We start from the raw sequence: 17,431 nt of genomic DNA on the forward strand, positions 1-17,431 counted from the left end.
GTTATTTTTTAAATCCCAGAAAATACTGTAAATTGCCTGAGAATTTCTTAATTACATTTTTTTTGTCTCAAAAAATATAAACCTTAGGATATTAATTAACAAATTGAAAAAAAACGTGAAAACAGCCTAGAAAGTATAACCAAAAAAATGTTTTGTATTTTTTGCCAGAAAAAAAATGAAAAAAATTATCAATTATCAAAGTATTAACTGTAATCAATAACAAGACTAATCTCTAAAAATCTAACACATGGGCTAATTTATTTAATTTTATTTGGGGGAAAATATAACACAAACAGTTGTACCTTTTATCCATCAACTCCTCTTGCTGTATAGCATTTTAGCGACTGTAAAAGGTGTTCTAGCGGCTGTCCAATCTTTCTGAGGTATTAAAAACAGAGCCTCAGACACCTCAGAAAAAAAAGACATAATGCACTGTGACGAGCTTATTGTTATGCTGCTGGAGTTCAAACAGCAACTGGAAGGTCAGTAAGAGCAGTCTGTGTTTACCAATGCATGTCTGACTCAGAGTATTCCTCAAGCCGCTGACTAGTGTCTCACACCTCTCTTCATGGTAAACTTCTTCCAAACATGGGGTCAGCTGCTGAGAAACATTTCTTATAACCACATGACAGCTCGTAAGGAATCATGATGAAACTAACGTCATGATAAACCTGTGATCAGATTCTGAAAACATGTCATCCTTTCGTAGTGAAGGTATGATCCTGAAAAGAGTAGGAGTTGCGTGTGTTGATCTGGAGAAATCAGCAGAGAGCAAAGGAAGGTTTGAATGACTCCTCTGCATGTGTCAAACGTACAGTGTGTGGTTAATCATGTAAACATATCCTGTAAATTTGTGGGTCAGGAGAATGCATGTGCAACAATTGACAAGCTAGTCTTATTTGTGTATATATATTTGTTCTGTGTCACAAGTTTTGAAAATCAATTATTTGGGATCAAGATGCTTGTAACTGTTTTGTTTTTTTACACTGGTCTCATAATGAAGTCAGCTCCAGGGCAGATTTTCCTTCTGTTTCCATCTCCATTTAGTGTGTGTTTTATTTGCTGCGGCAGCCTGAGTTTAACAGGTTTTTATAATGGACTAAATCACAGGCTACTAAAGGAAATCACAGAGCGCCCTGAGGGTAGGCATTACTGAACGCCTATAATAGTTACATGCCTGCCTGTCACTGATTTGTTCTGTAAAATGGAGCAGAGTCTGACCTGCAATGCGCACACACACAAAATCAAAGCCTTGCATTAATCCAGTGATATGTAAAGTAGATCTGCTGTGTTGACTGGCCATAATACCTCAGTGAGAGGCGGTGTGTACACCAGCTGTGTTTGAGATGGGGCTGGCATCCGGCACCTCCAAAACCATTCTTTTCACACCAGGGTGTCGCTCTTTCATGTTCTTATGTTACATCAATGTAAAATATGCTGCCTCTCTGTGGCCAGCTGGAGAGGGCCGATCGGGGGCTGTGATAGTAAACTGGTGGATTACAGGGGTCAGATTGTTGCTGGACACACAAAGGGGTGATGTAATGTGACAAATGGCACTGGCAGAGCTGCATGCAAATCACAAGGTGAAATCACAGTGGTCTTAACTCTACAGCTCTGTACTTCTATAGGAATTTGGACACTATCAGCAGGCAAAACATCCTGGACATGGTTCTTCAGATACTGCAAGCCTCTGCTCTCTGGTGTGGTGGATGTTTCTGTAACTGGAGCAGAGGGAACCAGTTATGTTTGAAGGAGGAGTGCAGGCTTGGAAAGCTGAAGAGGAAAGGGGGGTTGGGTTGGGGTGGAAAGAGGGGGTTGTGGTGGTATTTTCCTGCATGCAGTCTGATCCTAAAACACAGGTGCAGCCTCCTCCATGCAGACCTCTCTCTACCCCCAACCCCCTCCTCCAGGCTGCAAAGTGTTTGTCCATCTGATCCTCCCTTAAATCCTGATTACTATGGATTTGTCTTTCTCAAACCTGTTATTTGTGTTGATGTGAGGTTGCTATAGGTGAGGAAGATGGGGATACTTACAAGGCACCAAAGCCACAAAATAATGAAGAAACTGAGCTGTAGTTAAAAACTTGAATCGCAATTAAAATGAGAGTGAGAAAATAGGCCATATATCTTTACTATGACATTTGGATCATGTCCTGGCATTACACAGTGTTTAGTTTATCTTGCTTCAATTGCAAAATAACCTCACACAACTCAAGTTTTTGCTTGTTTTTCAGCAGCTGCGACCTAATCCGAGGGGCTGCCATCTCTCAAAGCGTCTCAGAGAGAAGTTAGAGGAGGAGAAAAGAAAGGGGGGTCTTCACAGCTGAGATTTGGGGCTCCCAAAGGCGTCATGCAGAGCCGATCATTGTCTCTCTCACACTTTCTAACTAGCCATTTCACAACATGCAGACAGCGGATCGGGCTGTACGCAGCAGCAGCAGCAGCAGCAGCAGTTGTTTTGCCCTCGGGGCTTTTTTTCCTCCCCGACGTCGACCATAACTAACAATTTGGATCCAGCGTGCGGATGAGGGCAATTACGGGACATAATCTATCATAATGTCTCCCTTTCGATCGACTGATAGTCAAATGAGTTAAGCAATGGCTGCAGACATCTGAGTCTTCCCCGGGTGTGAGAAGTGTTGACTGTTCAAATGAATCCAAACTAAAGAAGAAGAAGAAGAAGAAGAAAAGCACTTTGATTTCACCGAAAAGCAGATCGGTGGACACCATGCACAAATCGGCGGATTTTACACTCAGAGAGCCACTGGGTGCGTTTGAATTGGGATTACTGTGACACACACACACAGGTCTCTTTTTCAAAAGAAGGAGATTTTTTAGTGGGAGTCTTGCTTCTTCTCGCTCCTGTTCGCTGTCCTCCGGATCCTGCAGGACTCCAGAGTCGCGGAGAGCCCATGCAGTCGCCAAGGTGGGTTTATCTGTTAGCTGGAGTCTTGATTTGCTAATTTTCTGAGCTTTTTCTCCACACATATACCTTACTATTTTTTGCCATGCGTATTATGTGTTCAAACCAAAATCCTTATGCTCTAAAATCTATGTTTTAACAATCTGTCGCGTGAGGAAATGTGCATTTCTGCGGATTTGTGTACCTAATTTCTTTGGGTGCAATTGAACCTCCATTGGATCAAGAGAGTAATATCCTGCATCATTCTTCTAATCATCATACTTATATCTGACATGCAGTAACTCATGCTCATGTGTACAAAAAGCAGTGTGCCATGAGGACACACGCGCCTGCTGGCTGCACATTTTCACCTCTCACATCCTAATTGCATGACAGCTGTAATTAGGCCAGTAACAGAGCTGTCCATAAAGCTCACATTTAATGACAGGTTTGCTTGTCCTCGTAATGCCATGTGCGTTTGTGTCATGATTTGAGGTTTCATATCAGAGCTCATTGAAGCGCCATCTGTTGGAAACGAGGATCAGTCCTTAGAGAGCGTCCTGCAGGACAAGACAGTTAATATAGGCTATAGTGCTCACTATTTAACACATAAAGGATGCAGGAGATCTGTGTTACTGACATTATAGCATATTTAGAAGGAGCGTGTGAAAACTGTGCAGGTTAGACAGGTGATATCAGAGGTTTAGAGCAGCACACAGGAGAACGTGATTGGCTTAAACCTGCTGGATTTCTAGACATGTCTCCTTGTTTTATTATGTCACTTTTACCTGTCACAGCATGTGAAGCACATGATCTGTCTGGTGTCACCGTGGAGAGATATCTTCATTTATCTGTGGTTTGTCTCTCAATACACAAAGAGGTTAAACCTCAAAAGGCATTCATTCTAAAGGAAATCAAAAATCTGTTGACTGATGATCAAAACTACCGCATCTGATAGCTGAATTAAAACACTTAACGATGAAGGCGTTAAAGCAACACGGTAATGTACTCATGATTTATGTTGTCCATTAGTCTTTGTGAGCGGAGAAGGACTTCCTCTTATGCTCATATTCATATATCGAGTATGATTGTCTACAGAGTGTGGTACAGTCGCATTCACAACAGTCTCAGAGCTGAAGCTGGTTTCCTGATTCTCTCTTACAAACAGCACATTAGAGTGGCAAAAACAGCAAATCTGGTTTATAATAACCAGGAACCAGAACATATTATTATATTATTGTATATTATTATATACTATCAATGGACAGAGTTGATAACAGATCCCCTTCAGGATCAAAATTTGGATTACCATGACCTGGACGATGAGAGCCTTCAAAGATTTCTTATTTAGGATAAACAACCCACTAAGGAAATATCTGTCAATTCACTTATATAATATTTGACTGATTTACATTCTAATGTGTTTCTGATGGGCTGAAAAATGGGGCTGTTCTGGCTACACCATGGCTACACCATGCCCCATTTATAGCCTCAGTCAGTATTTATCATTATCCATAGCTACTTTAATTTAAAATAGCATTAAAATCTGAAAATATGTTGATTTCCCGATTCTGTATCACGACCCATTAATGAGGCCATGCACAAGTCGCTCCAAATGTCTTTTATTGAAGACAAAAGCTGAATCGAGAGCATTGAGATGCTCGAAACATGACGATCTTTCAACGGACTAATAGCAAACTGTTTAAAAAAGGTGATTAAAACCAAGCAAAAGGCTTGCTAGTTCTAATACACCAAGGTACTAGATCGAAATAATCGACTAATTGCATCAGTAGAGGCAGACATGTGAAAACAGAGAGTGTTAGGCAAATTTTCAAATAAAATGTAGAAACTTGTATCATCTGCAAGTGGAATTTCAGCTGTTCAATCTGAATCTATGTCGTACAGAGAGCAGAATTCTGACATTCAACCAACACGTGAATCTGTCACACTCAGCCCTCACAGAACTATAGGACAGTTGGGTTGAATTGTGGAAAACAAAATGTTCAAAAATTCATCAAAACATTTCAGATCTGCAGCTTTGTACCTTTGAGCTGCGGTCATTCATTTCAGATGTGGGTGTCCTCCTCGGTATATTAGAGCTGGAAATCAGTGTGCACAGGGCCGCCCTTTTTGAAAACATGTGTAGGCTCAGACCTCATTGTACACCAACGTATCCATCATCCACCAGAGGGACAGCAATCACAAAAGATGTTCAGCGCACTGTGGAAAAACACTGTACAGTCAGCAACAGCCTGAGGAAACGCAGCCATTAGTCTGAGGGGGTTTTGGTTTGAATGGGTAAAGAAGATAGAAGTGATAATTTGTCATTAGTACGAAAGAAAGATGTCAAGGAGTTGGTAGTGGAGGAAGGGATCACAGCATTTACCTCTGAACTGTAGAGGAAATGTATACAAATCCTTTAAACCGACATGCAGCAAACAATGTTAGAATCAGTCATGAAGTGTTAGGTGAAGGAAACTGCTTGGTAAAAAAAATGGACATTTGTCAACGTGGAGTTGATTTTATGCATACATAAGAAATATTTCACACATTGCGGCTATAAGAGCTGATCTCTAATATGTTTCATGGCTTCCGCTCTGTAATATTCAGTGTATCTTTGTGTTTTAGAGGTTATACTCCCTTAAAGCCTTAAAAATCCAGTCCGTATTTTTAGTTTTTACCTCACCAACAGTAAGCCAACAATATGTCAATAGGTCTGACAGTTTCAAACTCAGAGCTAAATCAGCAGAATATGTATCTGCCTTAATTGTAATAATTGGTTCTATCTTGTCTCTCATTCTTTGTCCTATAATTAACTATAACTTGGGGTTTTAGGCTGTTGATTATAGGGCTGCAAATGCTAAACATCTTCATTATTGCTAAATATGTTGAGTATTTTATCAGCTCATCAATCATTCGTTGAGCCTAAAAGCAAACAATTATTAAATGATTTCAGCGAGCCAAAAGTAAAGTCTTGTTAGTGTTTTTTCTGCCTCTGCAAATAGTCCAGACGACAAGGAAAGGCAGCAAATCTTTACATTTAAGGGGTTGGAAGTTGCAAATGTGTGTCATTTATTTCTTGTAAAATTGCAGACATCAGTAACTGCTTGTAAAAGAAAAAAGTTGTCAATGATTTTTTTCTGGATTGATTTTTCAATTACTCAACTAATCCTTGCAGCTCTGGGTGACTGGATAAACAACCACAGTGAATATGTTAGCTGTGGCTTTGTGGTAATGCGGTAGAGCTGTGAATATTCCCCGGCTAATGAAAAGATTAATTGATAACTGTTAGTTGTAGTGTTCACTCCATTGGTAACAGTTTGTATATGTTCCTATGGCTGCACCATTACACTACATGGGAATGTTCTTGGTTTTATACTTTAAGCCAGAATACAGTTTGACAGCTTTTTGAATTTAGAAACTTTGAGATGTTCTCAGGCTAATCATATTAACTTATTTGGATTTGACAACACAGAGTGAGTATGTGGGGATTGCCCTGAAGGTTGTTCTGACAGATCTCATTCGACTTTTAGCTACCAATTTAGGATACATTACATACACTCAAGCGAGGCAGTACCCCTCATGAACAATCAAACTGTAAACCACTAAAGACTCCTGTGATATCTCACATACGTGTGCAATACATTGATTTCCGGTGCTATACCTCAATATCCATGTGCAATATTGTAAATTATTCCATAATTTATTATTATATTCATCTGCTACATGTGCACTCTGGCTTAGGCTAATTTAACTTATTTCATGTCTTTAAAAGTACTTCTATACCTTTCTTTGTACAGATAGTATTTTTATTTAGAATTTTTAGATTTGTGTTTAGGTTTATATATGTATTGCCCTTACTGTCTTGTTGTGTCCTTACTGTCTTGTTGTGCCCTTACTGTCCTGTTATGTCCTAGGATAAGATAAGATAAGATATCTTTATTGTCATTGTAACGGTGTAACAGTGAAATTTGTAAGGAGCACTCCTCCAGATGCCTAAAACATAAATAGTCTAAAGTAAAGTATTTAACTAAAAGAAAATAAACAATAGAATTGAACTTATGACTCTTAAAATATACACAAATAAAATGTACAATATGATAAATGATAAAGCTATATAGAAATAGAAAAGAAACAAAAAACAATAATAATATATAACAGTTTAAACAGTATAAACATAGACAGTAGAGTATGTACAGTGTGCAGATATCCTTACTGTCTTGTTGGGTCCTTACTGTCTTGTTAAGAACCAGTGTTCCATTCACCACGTCAAATTCCTTGTGTGTGAGCTCAATTGGCAATAAAGATTTCTTGAATCTTGAATCTTGACCGTGTTGTTCTTAAGAGAATATATGAAGAGTTAATTTGCATAAACAGTTAACTCACTTTAAAAAAAAAAAAAAAAAAACCAGTTTTTATATTACTATCTTTTGGTATTATCAAACAACTGAGTAGGGCTGTACGATAAATCGATTTAATCGATAAATCGCATTTTTGGTTTCAGGCGATTTAAAAAAAAGAAAATCTAGATTTTCTCTGTAACCTTCTCCGCTTCAAGCTAGACATCTAGCTGAAAGTTATACTGCTTTTATTACTATGGTAGTGTCTGCCATTTTGTTACAGGCACATTTCTAGGCTTGTATTTGTTTTCAGGGGCCTAAAAATTATATTGTGTTTGAATTCAATGTTAGCGAAACTACATAATGCACTTTTAAAGAAAAGTTTACAGTTTGCACTTTTTTTTAGGCACAGTGTGTGGACATAGGACTATTTAGCAATGTCAAGTTTTTACTATCAAAAAAGGTCTATCAGTACAATAAATGCATACTGCTACTCTGTACTGCACACTGTACCTTTAAGGAGAAATTCAGTTTGTCTTGAAAATTGTATTAATAAAATGAAATCAAAACTTGTTGGTAGTCATTTGTAGATTTCTTTTTTCAGGATAAAAACCATAGACTGTATGAAATATGGACGTAGTATCTGTCACCCATCTGTTTCTGAAGAGCTGTTTTGAAGCGCAGCGGCAGCCATATTGCTTCTGTCGAGCCAGTGTGACGTAAAGAGGCAAAGTTTGAGCCTCCTAGCCAACAGCTACAGTGTTGCCACAGGCAGCTGTGCCTCTCATTGGAAGACTAGCAATCTCAATATCTTCAAAATCATCAAGAAATGAGCTATCCAGACTACACTCATCTTTTGTACCAGGCTGTAAACATGTTTATTTCTGCTGTAAAGATCGGCTTTTTCCCATTCATGTGTATGTGACTTGCAGTGTATGAACTGCAGCTTTTAACACTTCCGCATTGATTCATATTTTTAGACCGGAGGTTGCTGCTTGATTACAACACAAAATTGATTAAAATCGTAAATTGAGTTTTTTTGTAAAAAAAGAAAAAAAATCAGGGATTTTATTCCTTGGCCATATCGCCCTGCCCTACAACTGAGGTTGGGTGGCTTTGACTCAATCAAAATGACTTTACTAATCAGAGGTATCTTGAAAATGTAACTTTATTAGGAATCTATATAAAAAAGAAATGTGTTTTTTGAAGATTTATAAAAACAGAGTGATCTATTTCTGCAAATGAACTCTTATGATGTGGTATTTGTTCTTCATGGTTTGTTGTTACCCTCACTTACCCCTCTGTAGCCACTTCTACACACATGCTCTGTAGTGGAAGGATCCCACTATTGTGCTTCCCAGGTTTCCCCCTCCACAGTGAGGTTACTGTGTTGCAAATGAAGCCTTTTCTTACATGGCGTTGTGGACTACCGCTTTGTGGGTCTTGAAATCTTGGGTCGTTCGACGAACAAGTCTGCACATTGAGAAGTAATTTGAAACTTTAGAGAGGGGGGTTTAAGGGAAGAACAGGCAGCAGTGATTGGTTCAGTGTGTCTGTTGAATTTTATCGACACTCCCTAAAAGGAAGAGTCACTGCCTGGCTGCTTTCAGCTCGTCACTCGCTGGAAGCTACTTCGTGCTGCTGTATGCGTGGAGTTACCTTTAACACCTTAAAGACACACACTAAAACAACAGCTTCTTACCCTATAGTGATGAGACAACGGGGCCGACTTCAGACCTCTTTCATGGACTTTGTGTTGTTTGTGGACTCAACGAGGACTCGGCGGCTCTAACTTTTCTCCTTCCTTAATCCGGTTTGAGCAGGGAGAGGAGTGAAGTGCGAGCCCGAGCTGGATGGATGGTTATGGGGAAAAGAGGAAGACCCTCGGCGCTTGACGTGTTCAGAGTCCTGGTTGTGTTTCTCTCACTCTTCCCCTCCGGTAAGATACTTTGCTTTACTTTACGAAACTTTTCTTAACCTCGCACTTAAAGTGTTAATAACCCCAATGCGGTTTATCTCACTCTCTTAACTTGTCTCAACTAATCTTGACCAACTCATTTTACACCTCGGGAACAAAGTTGCCAGGTTGGCTCAGTTTTCTAAGTATTGAAGAGTTATTCCAAATAAACTACAGAGCATCAGGTATTTTTAATTAATAGGGTTAAATACGCATGACTTACTCTGACAAGATATAAGTGCCAACAAACTCGATACAAAAATGCTTTTAAAAGATTAGATCTCAGAGATGTGGAAAAGTTGTTTTTTTAAATACTGAAACAAGTTTGAGCAGTACAATTAAGAATGAATATGTAACCCGTCTTAATAAATTAATTTATAAAGTGATAATTTTTGCTTTTTTTATTTGAATAAAAATATGCTAAAGCAAAAAGTCCTTTTTTGGAGCTGCAGCAGCCCTCAACCCTTGTATTGTTTGGGGGATGGGGCTCTCTCCTATTTTACCTTTTCTCACATTTGATGTTTCCTAACTTAATCATGATTGTTGATTAACCAAAAAGTTTGAGATGTTTTTGACTGATTAGGTTTATTTTGGTCTGCGTCAGCAACCAACACGTCCCTCCACAACATAGGAGCCATGTAAAAATTACAAATAAAAGCAAAAAACAAAACCATCACCGAGGGATTCATCATGCATACATATAAACATATAAACATGCATACATATCCACATATATTTTGGCCAATTCCATGCTGACCAAAAAGGTGTAGGCTGAAGCCAAGGCTTATCCTGCCTATCCTTTAACATAACCTGCACCTTATAGGCAACATTGTGCAGTAATTATGTTGTTTTATAACAAAGCAATCTTCAAACGTTTCATTCAGAAACAAACTTACAAACAAAAAAACAAATCCCAAAACATTTCAATCTCAACAAGTGGCAGTTCAGAAATCTTAGTGAAACCTAATTTGAATTAAAGTTTATAGTACATCCATATTTATTTATCTGTTTGTTTTCAAGCATTTTTTTAAGTACACAAAGGGAGTTACACATTTTTAATTCCTCATCACAACTGTTCCAAAAGTTTACCCCTCTAACCAAAATGTCGCTTATATGAAAATAATATCTTAAGAGTTCACTCCATGGAAGTATTATGATTAAATGTAGCTCAGCAGCAGCAAAGCAAGAAACCAACACATTTCTACTTTATTGACTTAACACCTTTTGTTATTCGACATAGGGCGATTGCACTCAGGGACACCTCATTCAGCTCACCTTGCACACTTGTTAAGCTCTTATCAGTTTCCCTCTTAAGTCTCTTACCATCAAACAACAAAGTGATAATGCTCTGATAGTGGAGATCAAGATTAGTTTATTGCCTTCTGTTAACTGGGTGGTAAACGGAGAGGCGATGTGGGGGTTGGAGAGAGCTGCTTTAAAGCTTTCAGAGGGTTTTAAGTGTGACTTCAAAGTGTTGGTATCACTTGCCCCCTCGAGACACTGGGTGGAACTTATCACAGCCCATACAAATATAAATGCTCTATTAGTCCAAGGTGATACTAGTCAAACATGGTGTTGCAACAGGGCATCCTGGGAAATGTTTGGAGGCTTTTAGTGTCAGAGGTTGGCGACAATCTGCAGCCAAGAGGATATCTCATCATTAAGGGTCTACATGAGGATCCTTTTATGGCAGTTTTACCTGTAAAGATAAAATTCTTTATGCTGAAAAATTTATGAATATAGTTTTTTTTGTATGTTTGTTGTGTTTCTTTTTCATGGTGCTTCAAAAAAGAGAAGAAAGCAAAGTCGCCACATTAAAGGAAATAAATTCAAGTGACATAATGGAGAAAAACAAGTGTGTGGCAAAAGATAAGAAATGTGTCAGGTGCAAATAAAGCAAAACAAAATGTGGTAACAACAAAAGCTGTCTGAATCACTGGTTAATAATATGGTTTGATGTAAATCTATGGTCCTTAACTTTCATCAGTAACATCCAGAGTATATTTACAGCTTATCTCTGGTCCAAATGGAGGTGCTCTTTGCTCATTCTTTCTCTTGTTCCCTAACAGTGAGTCTGCAGTGCAAGATCCTCAAGTGTAACTCTGAATTTTGGGCCGCCACCTCGAACTCTGGACCAGAGGAGGAGGTTTGCACAGCCCTGCGAGCATACAACAGCTGTGTTCGCCGGACCGCTCGAACCTGCAGGGGTGACCTGGCATACCACTCCGCCCAGCATGGCATAGAGGATCTAATGAGCCAACACAACTGCTCCAAGGAGGGTCCGACATCCCAACCTCGAGCACGTACCCCGATTCCACCTCCACCACCGCCTCTCCTACCTGACAGCCAGGAGCGCTCTGATGGCCCTGAAGTGTGCCATTATGAGCGCAGCCTGGCACGCAACCCGGCTCCGCCTAACTACACCCACTGTGGTTTCTTCGGAGACCCCCACCTCCGAACCTTTGGAGATGATTTTCAGACGTGCAAGGTGGAAGGAGCTTGGCCGCTCATCCACAACAAGTACCTGTCTGTCCAGGTGACCAACACTCGTGTGGTGCCGGGTTCAATGGCAACTGCCACAAGCAAGGTGGGCATCCTTTCTGTTTGTCCCATATGAATGCTAGCTAGGAACGAGGAAGACGTTTGTTAATGTCCATTGATCCTGCTACAGCTTAATTAAGGTGTCTTAAGTGCGATTTACATTGCGTTAGTGGCTCAACATGTGACCTCACAATGGTAGCTTCACATATAATCACACTGTGCTGTTCTGCCCTGCTAGCTCTCACGTTTTACTGTGACCCAGTCTTCTATTACACCAATCCAGTCTCACCCATTACACCTCTGTGACATTGACGGTGAGGTGTTACAGGAATATAGCGGTCCTGTCTTGAACTGTCAATGTAAAAGAATCAGGATTGCAAGATCAAACTTGTATTCTATCGTCTCTTACAGAAAGATTTTAAAAACATCTTAAGTTAGAGGAGTGACAAAAAAGTTGATGGTTAATTTTTATTCTGCTACATTGGAGAAACATGTTAGTATCTGGTGGCTTTGGAACTAAGATTTTCTGTGCATATTGATCCCATAGGTGTCAGTTTTGCAGCAGCTCAGCTTGCTGTTCATATTTCTCTTTGTGTGAGTCTCCTCTTTCATGTGGTCTGGCTGTGAGAGCTGCTCCTCTGTCAAATTGTGGACTCTGGTTAGTGTTTGGATGAGGTCCATTATAACATAAAAGAAGCCAAACGCCGTCTCCATTGCGCAGATCTTGATAAGCTTTATAAATGATATGTTTGTGTAATAACAGCAGTGCTACGTCAAATATTAACCTGAGGCTCCATTTTCACTTTTCACAATGGACACTTAAGTCTGAGGTTTGGCCTACTTAGACTGGGGTTATTATTGAGCACATGAAATGAAAAACTGTTGATATTTTCTCTGTGTTATCGGATGTTTTCTTTCAAAGCTTAAACGTTGAGGCATTCCTCGTTATTTTTGCTTTGTTTTATGGTACTATGGTCAGTTTTTAAGGCTATTTCTAGAATTTGCAGTCAAAAACAGGAGGATTTAAGAAGTACAAGTCCACTCACTTTGTCTGGTTTCATAACTGAACTATTATGACTGGTGCATTAAAGCACTTTGTCCTTAATCACATTCGTAGAGAGTATAATTTTCTGCAATCAAGGTTTCTTAATGACACTCTATTAAGCATTTGTGGCTTTTTTAGGCCTTTTTAGAGTAAAGACATTTTGTCTTGCTTTTCTTGGAAGCGAATGAGACGACTTCTTTTAAAGATCTTGATTCTGGACAAAGGGGGAAAACAAGGCAGCAGCCAATGCCACCTGTGTAAACAAAGCCCCTCTGGTAAAAGATCTGCATTTGCAGAGCTCTTGTGTTTGGTACGTTTCTCTAACTCGAGCAAATAAAACTGTCTGGATATTTCCATCTTCAGTCTGATTGAGGGATAATAGAGCTATTTTCTTTTTGTTTATTTTCATTAAAAGCTTAAGAAATGAACCAGGAGCAAAAAAACAAAAGAAAACAGGAGTTGAAATCTGTGGAATATGTTAGCTGAGGGTTGAGGGAATAAGGGCAGAACTGGTGCAACAAATGAATTGTCAAACTAATAGAATATTCTGTAGACTCCTGCCCCTCTGTCCGTAGTGTGCAGACATCAGAGTCCCCAGGCCCCGACAATGGCTCATTGGTGTCCTGATGAAACCAAGCGAGCAGAGTCCTGAGCAGTCTCACTTAATTAGCTGCAGAGTATATCGCTCTGTCCTGGCCCAACGCCACTCCCTGGAGCATAGTTCTGGGGTTCACAGGCAGGTTTTTCAGCACTATGAATGGATCGTCTTTGTGTCTGCGAACTGAGGCCTGATTTAACATGGCCCAGACTCATGTTTTTTGAGGGCGTTTACCTTGGCCTCCCCCATGTTGAGCCAGTGCTGAAATGTGACACTAAAAAGGGGCTGTGGGGTAGATGGCACATGTTGCATAAACTAATGCTGAATGTATAAGAACTTCCCTTTTTCAAAATCTGATGTTTACATTCACTGCCAGTTACAAGGATTCTGTCTCTGGCCACAAAACACAGCAACTCATGGCTGCCAAATCCAGAATGCATATGATCATTTAGCTATATACTAATAAGATCCCTCTCTTTCTGTCCTCCTGCAGCTCACAATCATCTTTAAGAACTTCCAGGAATGTGTGGACCAGAAAATGTACCACGCAGAGACAGATGAGCTGCCAGCTGCTTTTGCAGACGGCTCCAAGAACGGAGGGGACCGCAATGGGGCGAACACCCTACGTGTTGTGGAGAAAGTCCCAGGGCAGCACGTGGAAATCCAGGCCAGGTACATCGGGACGACAATAGTGGTCCGACAGGTCGGCCGCTACCTTACCTTTGCTGTGAGAATGCCAGAGGAAGTTGTGAACTCTGTGGAGGAAGGCGATAACCAGGACTTGTACCTGTGTCTTCACGGCTGCCCTGCCAACCAGCGTATTGATTTCAGGAGCGTCAGGGCTCGAGGGGGGGAGTCCCAAGGCGCGACGAGGACCAGGAGCAGCTTCACTTACCAGTCTGCCAAAGCTAAGTGCAAGGAGAGGCTCCCGGTTGAGGATCTGTACTTTCAATCGTGCGTGTTTGACCTCCTCTCCTCCGGGGACATAAACTTCACAATGGCAGCCTACTACGCCTTTGAGGATGTAAAAACGCTCCACTCAAACAGCAAAAAATACCACATCTATGAAAATGGTCATGGTTTGAGCAATGCGCCACAGAGAGGCAAACTTTCCCTCTTCTTCCTCAACCTCCTTGCTGTGTTGTTGTGGATTGAGGGTTGCACAGTTTATCTATAGTCTCTTTACAACAGTACCCTCATGGTGCATCAGTGAGTGAGTGTTAGAGTACCATCGCTGTGTCGTTCATCGGCTCCTCTCTTCTACTCTGGCTCTGTAACGTCATCGCTGGCTTGCCTGCTGCAGGCTCATCCCAGCTCGGAGTTTCATTTTTTTTAGTGTTATTGTCGTGTTTTGACTTCAGAGGAATGACAGGGCGAGATCACCATGGCCCCATCTGTCACCGCTTGTATTTAGCTGGTTTATAGGACTGGTCTTTGATGGGAGCAGCGGTGAGAGAGCCCAGCGACTCCAGAGCTCAGGACATCCACCTGGGATTATAACCCACATTCTCACCAGGGCTTGCATGCCTATGGGAAGCCGGACAAAGATGATGTTTTGCAGAAAGAGGAGTTTGCTGATCCTCTCTCCGCCTGATCCCCTCATTGGTGCTGAGCCAGTGAAGCTCTCTGTGGCTCATGTGGCGGAGCGAGCGGACCTGACAAGGCCTTTTGTTAACCTAAGGCCAGAAGCAGCTCTATGTTGATTAGTTTCCAGCTTTGGAAAAGCCTGAGCCCTTTTTTGGAGGAAGCACCCGGCCAAAAGGATGTCAGAGCAGCGTCTCCAGTCGTCTGCTGTGGAGATTAATGGGTCATATTGTTAGGTTTTGTGTGTTTGTGTGTGCGTGTGTGTGCGTGTGTGCGTGCATGACTACAATATGTGTGCAGAATTCAGTGTCTGTTGTTAATTTTGTATTTGTGCGGGTTCCCAGAAATGAGATAACAAAACTGCAGTTGGAAAAAAATCTTTCCAGGTCTTTGTTTTGCACCCAAGTTTTCAGAAACAGAGAAGAAGAAGAGGCGCTCTGCAGCCGCTTTGCTTAAAATGGACTCGTTCAGTCTGGGGAGACGATCTCTAAAGGGAAATGATAAAAGTAATCTCTTCTCATCTGTGTGTCGTTTTCAGCGTCACACGGCCTTTTCACTCTTATTGTTCGAGCTGACGTGTGGATCAGACAGTGTTTTGTACTCTCATTCTGTAATGTGAATGTAGCAAACAAGAAAGCAAAAGAACAACCTCGGCGAAGACGCTTCAAGAGTGTTTACAGATTTTAAGACCAGACCAATCAAACTGAGACACCTCTTTTGATAGCATTTTGTGAATTTAACTCCCTACTTTCCAGTAGTTGCAAACAGTGGTGTTAGTACTTAGCTGTAAAGACGTCAGTTTAGCATTTTATAGACTACCAATGTGCTGACCTGACTGTGGCTTAGTGCTTAAATGATAAGCATATGTCTGTAGACGTGATTTCATGGCTTAAGTCATTGCCAAAGAACAAGCCCTCGTGCCAACATTTCCCTAAAAGCTGAATTTTCATCCTTCAGTCTTAAACTACTCACGTTAGAGGGATTCTTCGATGTGTTTAACTTGTGTATTTGTTGGGGACTTTGCAGCAGGCAGAGACATTTACAGTAACGCACTCTATGTTTTTGCAGTTTCACTTTTGCTTGTGTTTCACGATCGCACTCCTCACCACAAGAGGTTTCCATTTGAACTTTGCTTTCAGCTGCAGTATCTGGTAATGTGTACGCCATCCCTGTAGATACTGTTACCACTCGGGCTCATCCATCCTTTACACTGAAGTATTTTGGCAGGCCTTACTACTGCTATTAGGAATACGTATAGGTGCAGTTTGATAACACAAAAAAAATCCTTCAAACAGATGATTGTAATGTTGAATCTTGTGTTCATAGATGTAATTTGTATTGTGAGTTTTACAGTAAATGGTTCTACACGTGTAATGTGAGATTGTACATATGTTTGTGAGTTTTAAATTTGTATAGTACCAGTTGTGTTGAATTTAACACTCCAGTTTTTGTACATCAGATGTTTTGGTGAATGTGAACCTTTTTTTTTTTTTTTTTGAAAAGGGATATTTTTTGCAAAGACGTGAACACCACAGAAAGGAGTCTTCCTCACTGAATACAGCAAATTGATGTAGTTTTGTGGATAAAGTAACATCTGCTTGCTCAGTGGTGGGAATGTACAAACGTGTTCTGTGTTGTTCATGTTTTGGAGTTCAAAGCACTTTATGTTTACATTTTCATTTAGCTCTTATTTTACGTTTCGTCAGACTGGTGAAATCTAAAAAAAAACAGCTGAATGGGTAATGCCAGACAGATCAAACTGTGTTTTTATGTAAAGAAAATGTTGTGCCACACGCCAGCTGTTTATAATGTAAATTATTTATTGAATAAAAGAAAACGTCATGTTAATTCATCTCCTGTCTCATTTGTGTGGCTGATGAGTTTCTCTTTTACAAATCTGTGCTTTTTTTAAAAACACTATCTGCTGTGTTTAACTGCCCCCTGCTGGTCAAAACTTGTAATGCTCTTGAATAGAAGTTAATGTGCTTTAACATTTCGTCACCCTATTAAAATAATGGTCTGTCATTTTTTGACAAATATGAGTTTTTGGCCTAAATCATCTCTTCATGATTCTGGCCACCTCTGGTAAAATCGCCTTAATCCCTAGTTGAAAGGATTATACTCTTTATGCCCTATAGGACAATGGCCTATGTCAAGAGGGTGACTTAGGCCATCTTATTCTTGTCCTAAGTCAACATTTTTGATTCTTTAGGATACCCCCGTCGAGTGTCATCACTTCTTTGACAACTTGCCACATAGTTAGGCAAATCAAGATGACGGAGAATGAAGATTCAGGGGATAAATTGAATAGTACTGGGATAGGTACAAAAACCCAGCAAAGAAGACCTGGAGAAGTGAGGAAAGGGACATGCCTCCTCAGTGTTTGATTGACCTGACATTTGTTCAATTTAGGTTAGAGTTATTTACGTTTTGAGTTTGCTTTATGGAATTAAAGGACAGTTAAT

The 17,431-nt window shown here is 40.3% G+C and overlaps 1 protein-coding gene and 1 long non-coding RNA gene across 4 annotated transcripts; one reads left to right on the forward strand and one right to left on the reverse strand.

Moving 5' to 3' along the window:
• Positions 1–213: 213 nt before the first annotated feature.
• On the reverse strand, positions 214–7,167 carry LOC117814749. Its single transcript, XR_004631619.1, has 3 exons — positions 7,118–7,167; positions 4,946–5,121; positions 214–1,721 (listed from the first exon to the last, which is right to left on the reverse strand). It is a non-coding gene; the product is annotated as an uncharacterized LOC117814749 (long non-coding RNA).
• Positions 2,274–16,814, forward strand: rgma (repulsive guidance molecule BMP co-receptor a). Of its 3 annotated transcripts, none has more exons than XM_034686237.1 (4): positions 2,274–2,925; positions 9,065–9,180; positions 11,268–11,785; positions 13,876–16,814. In XM_034686237.1, the coding sequence occupies exons 1-4, from the start codon at positions 2,912–2,914 to the stop codon at positions 14,557–14,559; spliced, it is 1,332 nt and encodes a 443-aa protein (XP_034542128.1). In that variant the 5' UTR covers positions 2,274–2,911; the 3' UTR covers positions 14,560–16,814. The 3 variants fall into 3 exon arrangements, with proteins under 3 accessions (XP_034542128.1, XP_034542127.1, XP_034542129.1); XM_034686236.1 differs by lacking the exon at positions 2,274–2,925 and adding an exon at positions 8,594–8,728; XM_034686238.1 differs by lacking the exon at positions 2,274–2,925 and adding an exon at positions 8,813–8,884.
• The last annotated feature ends 617 nt before the right edge of the window (positions 16,815–17,431 follow it).

This window comes from Notolabrus celidotus, chromosome 6, assembly GCF_009762535.1.
Source record: "Notolabrus celidotus isolate fNotCel1 chromosome 6, fNotCel1.pri, whole genome shotgun sequence".
Classification (NCBI taxonomy): Eukaryota; Metazoa; Chordata; class Actinopteri; order Labriformes; family Labridae; genus Notolabrus; species Notolabrus celidotus.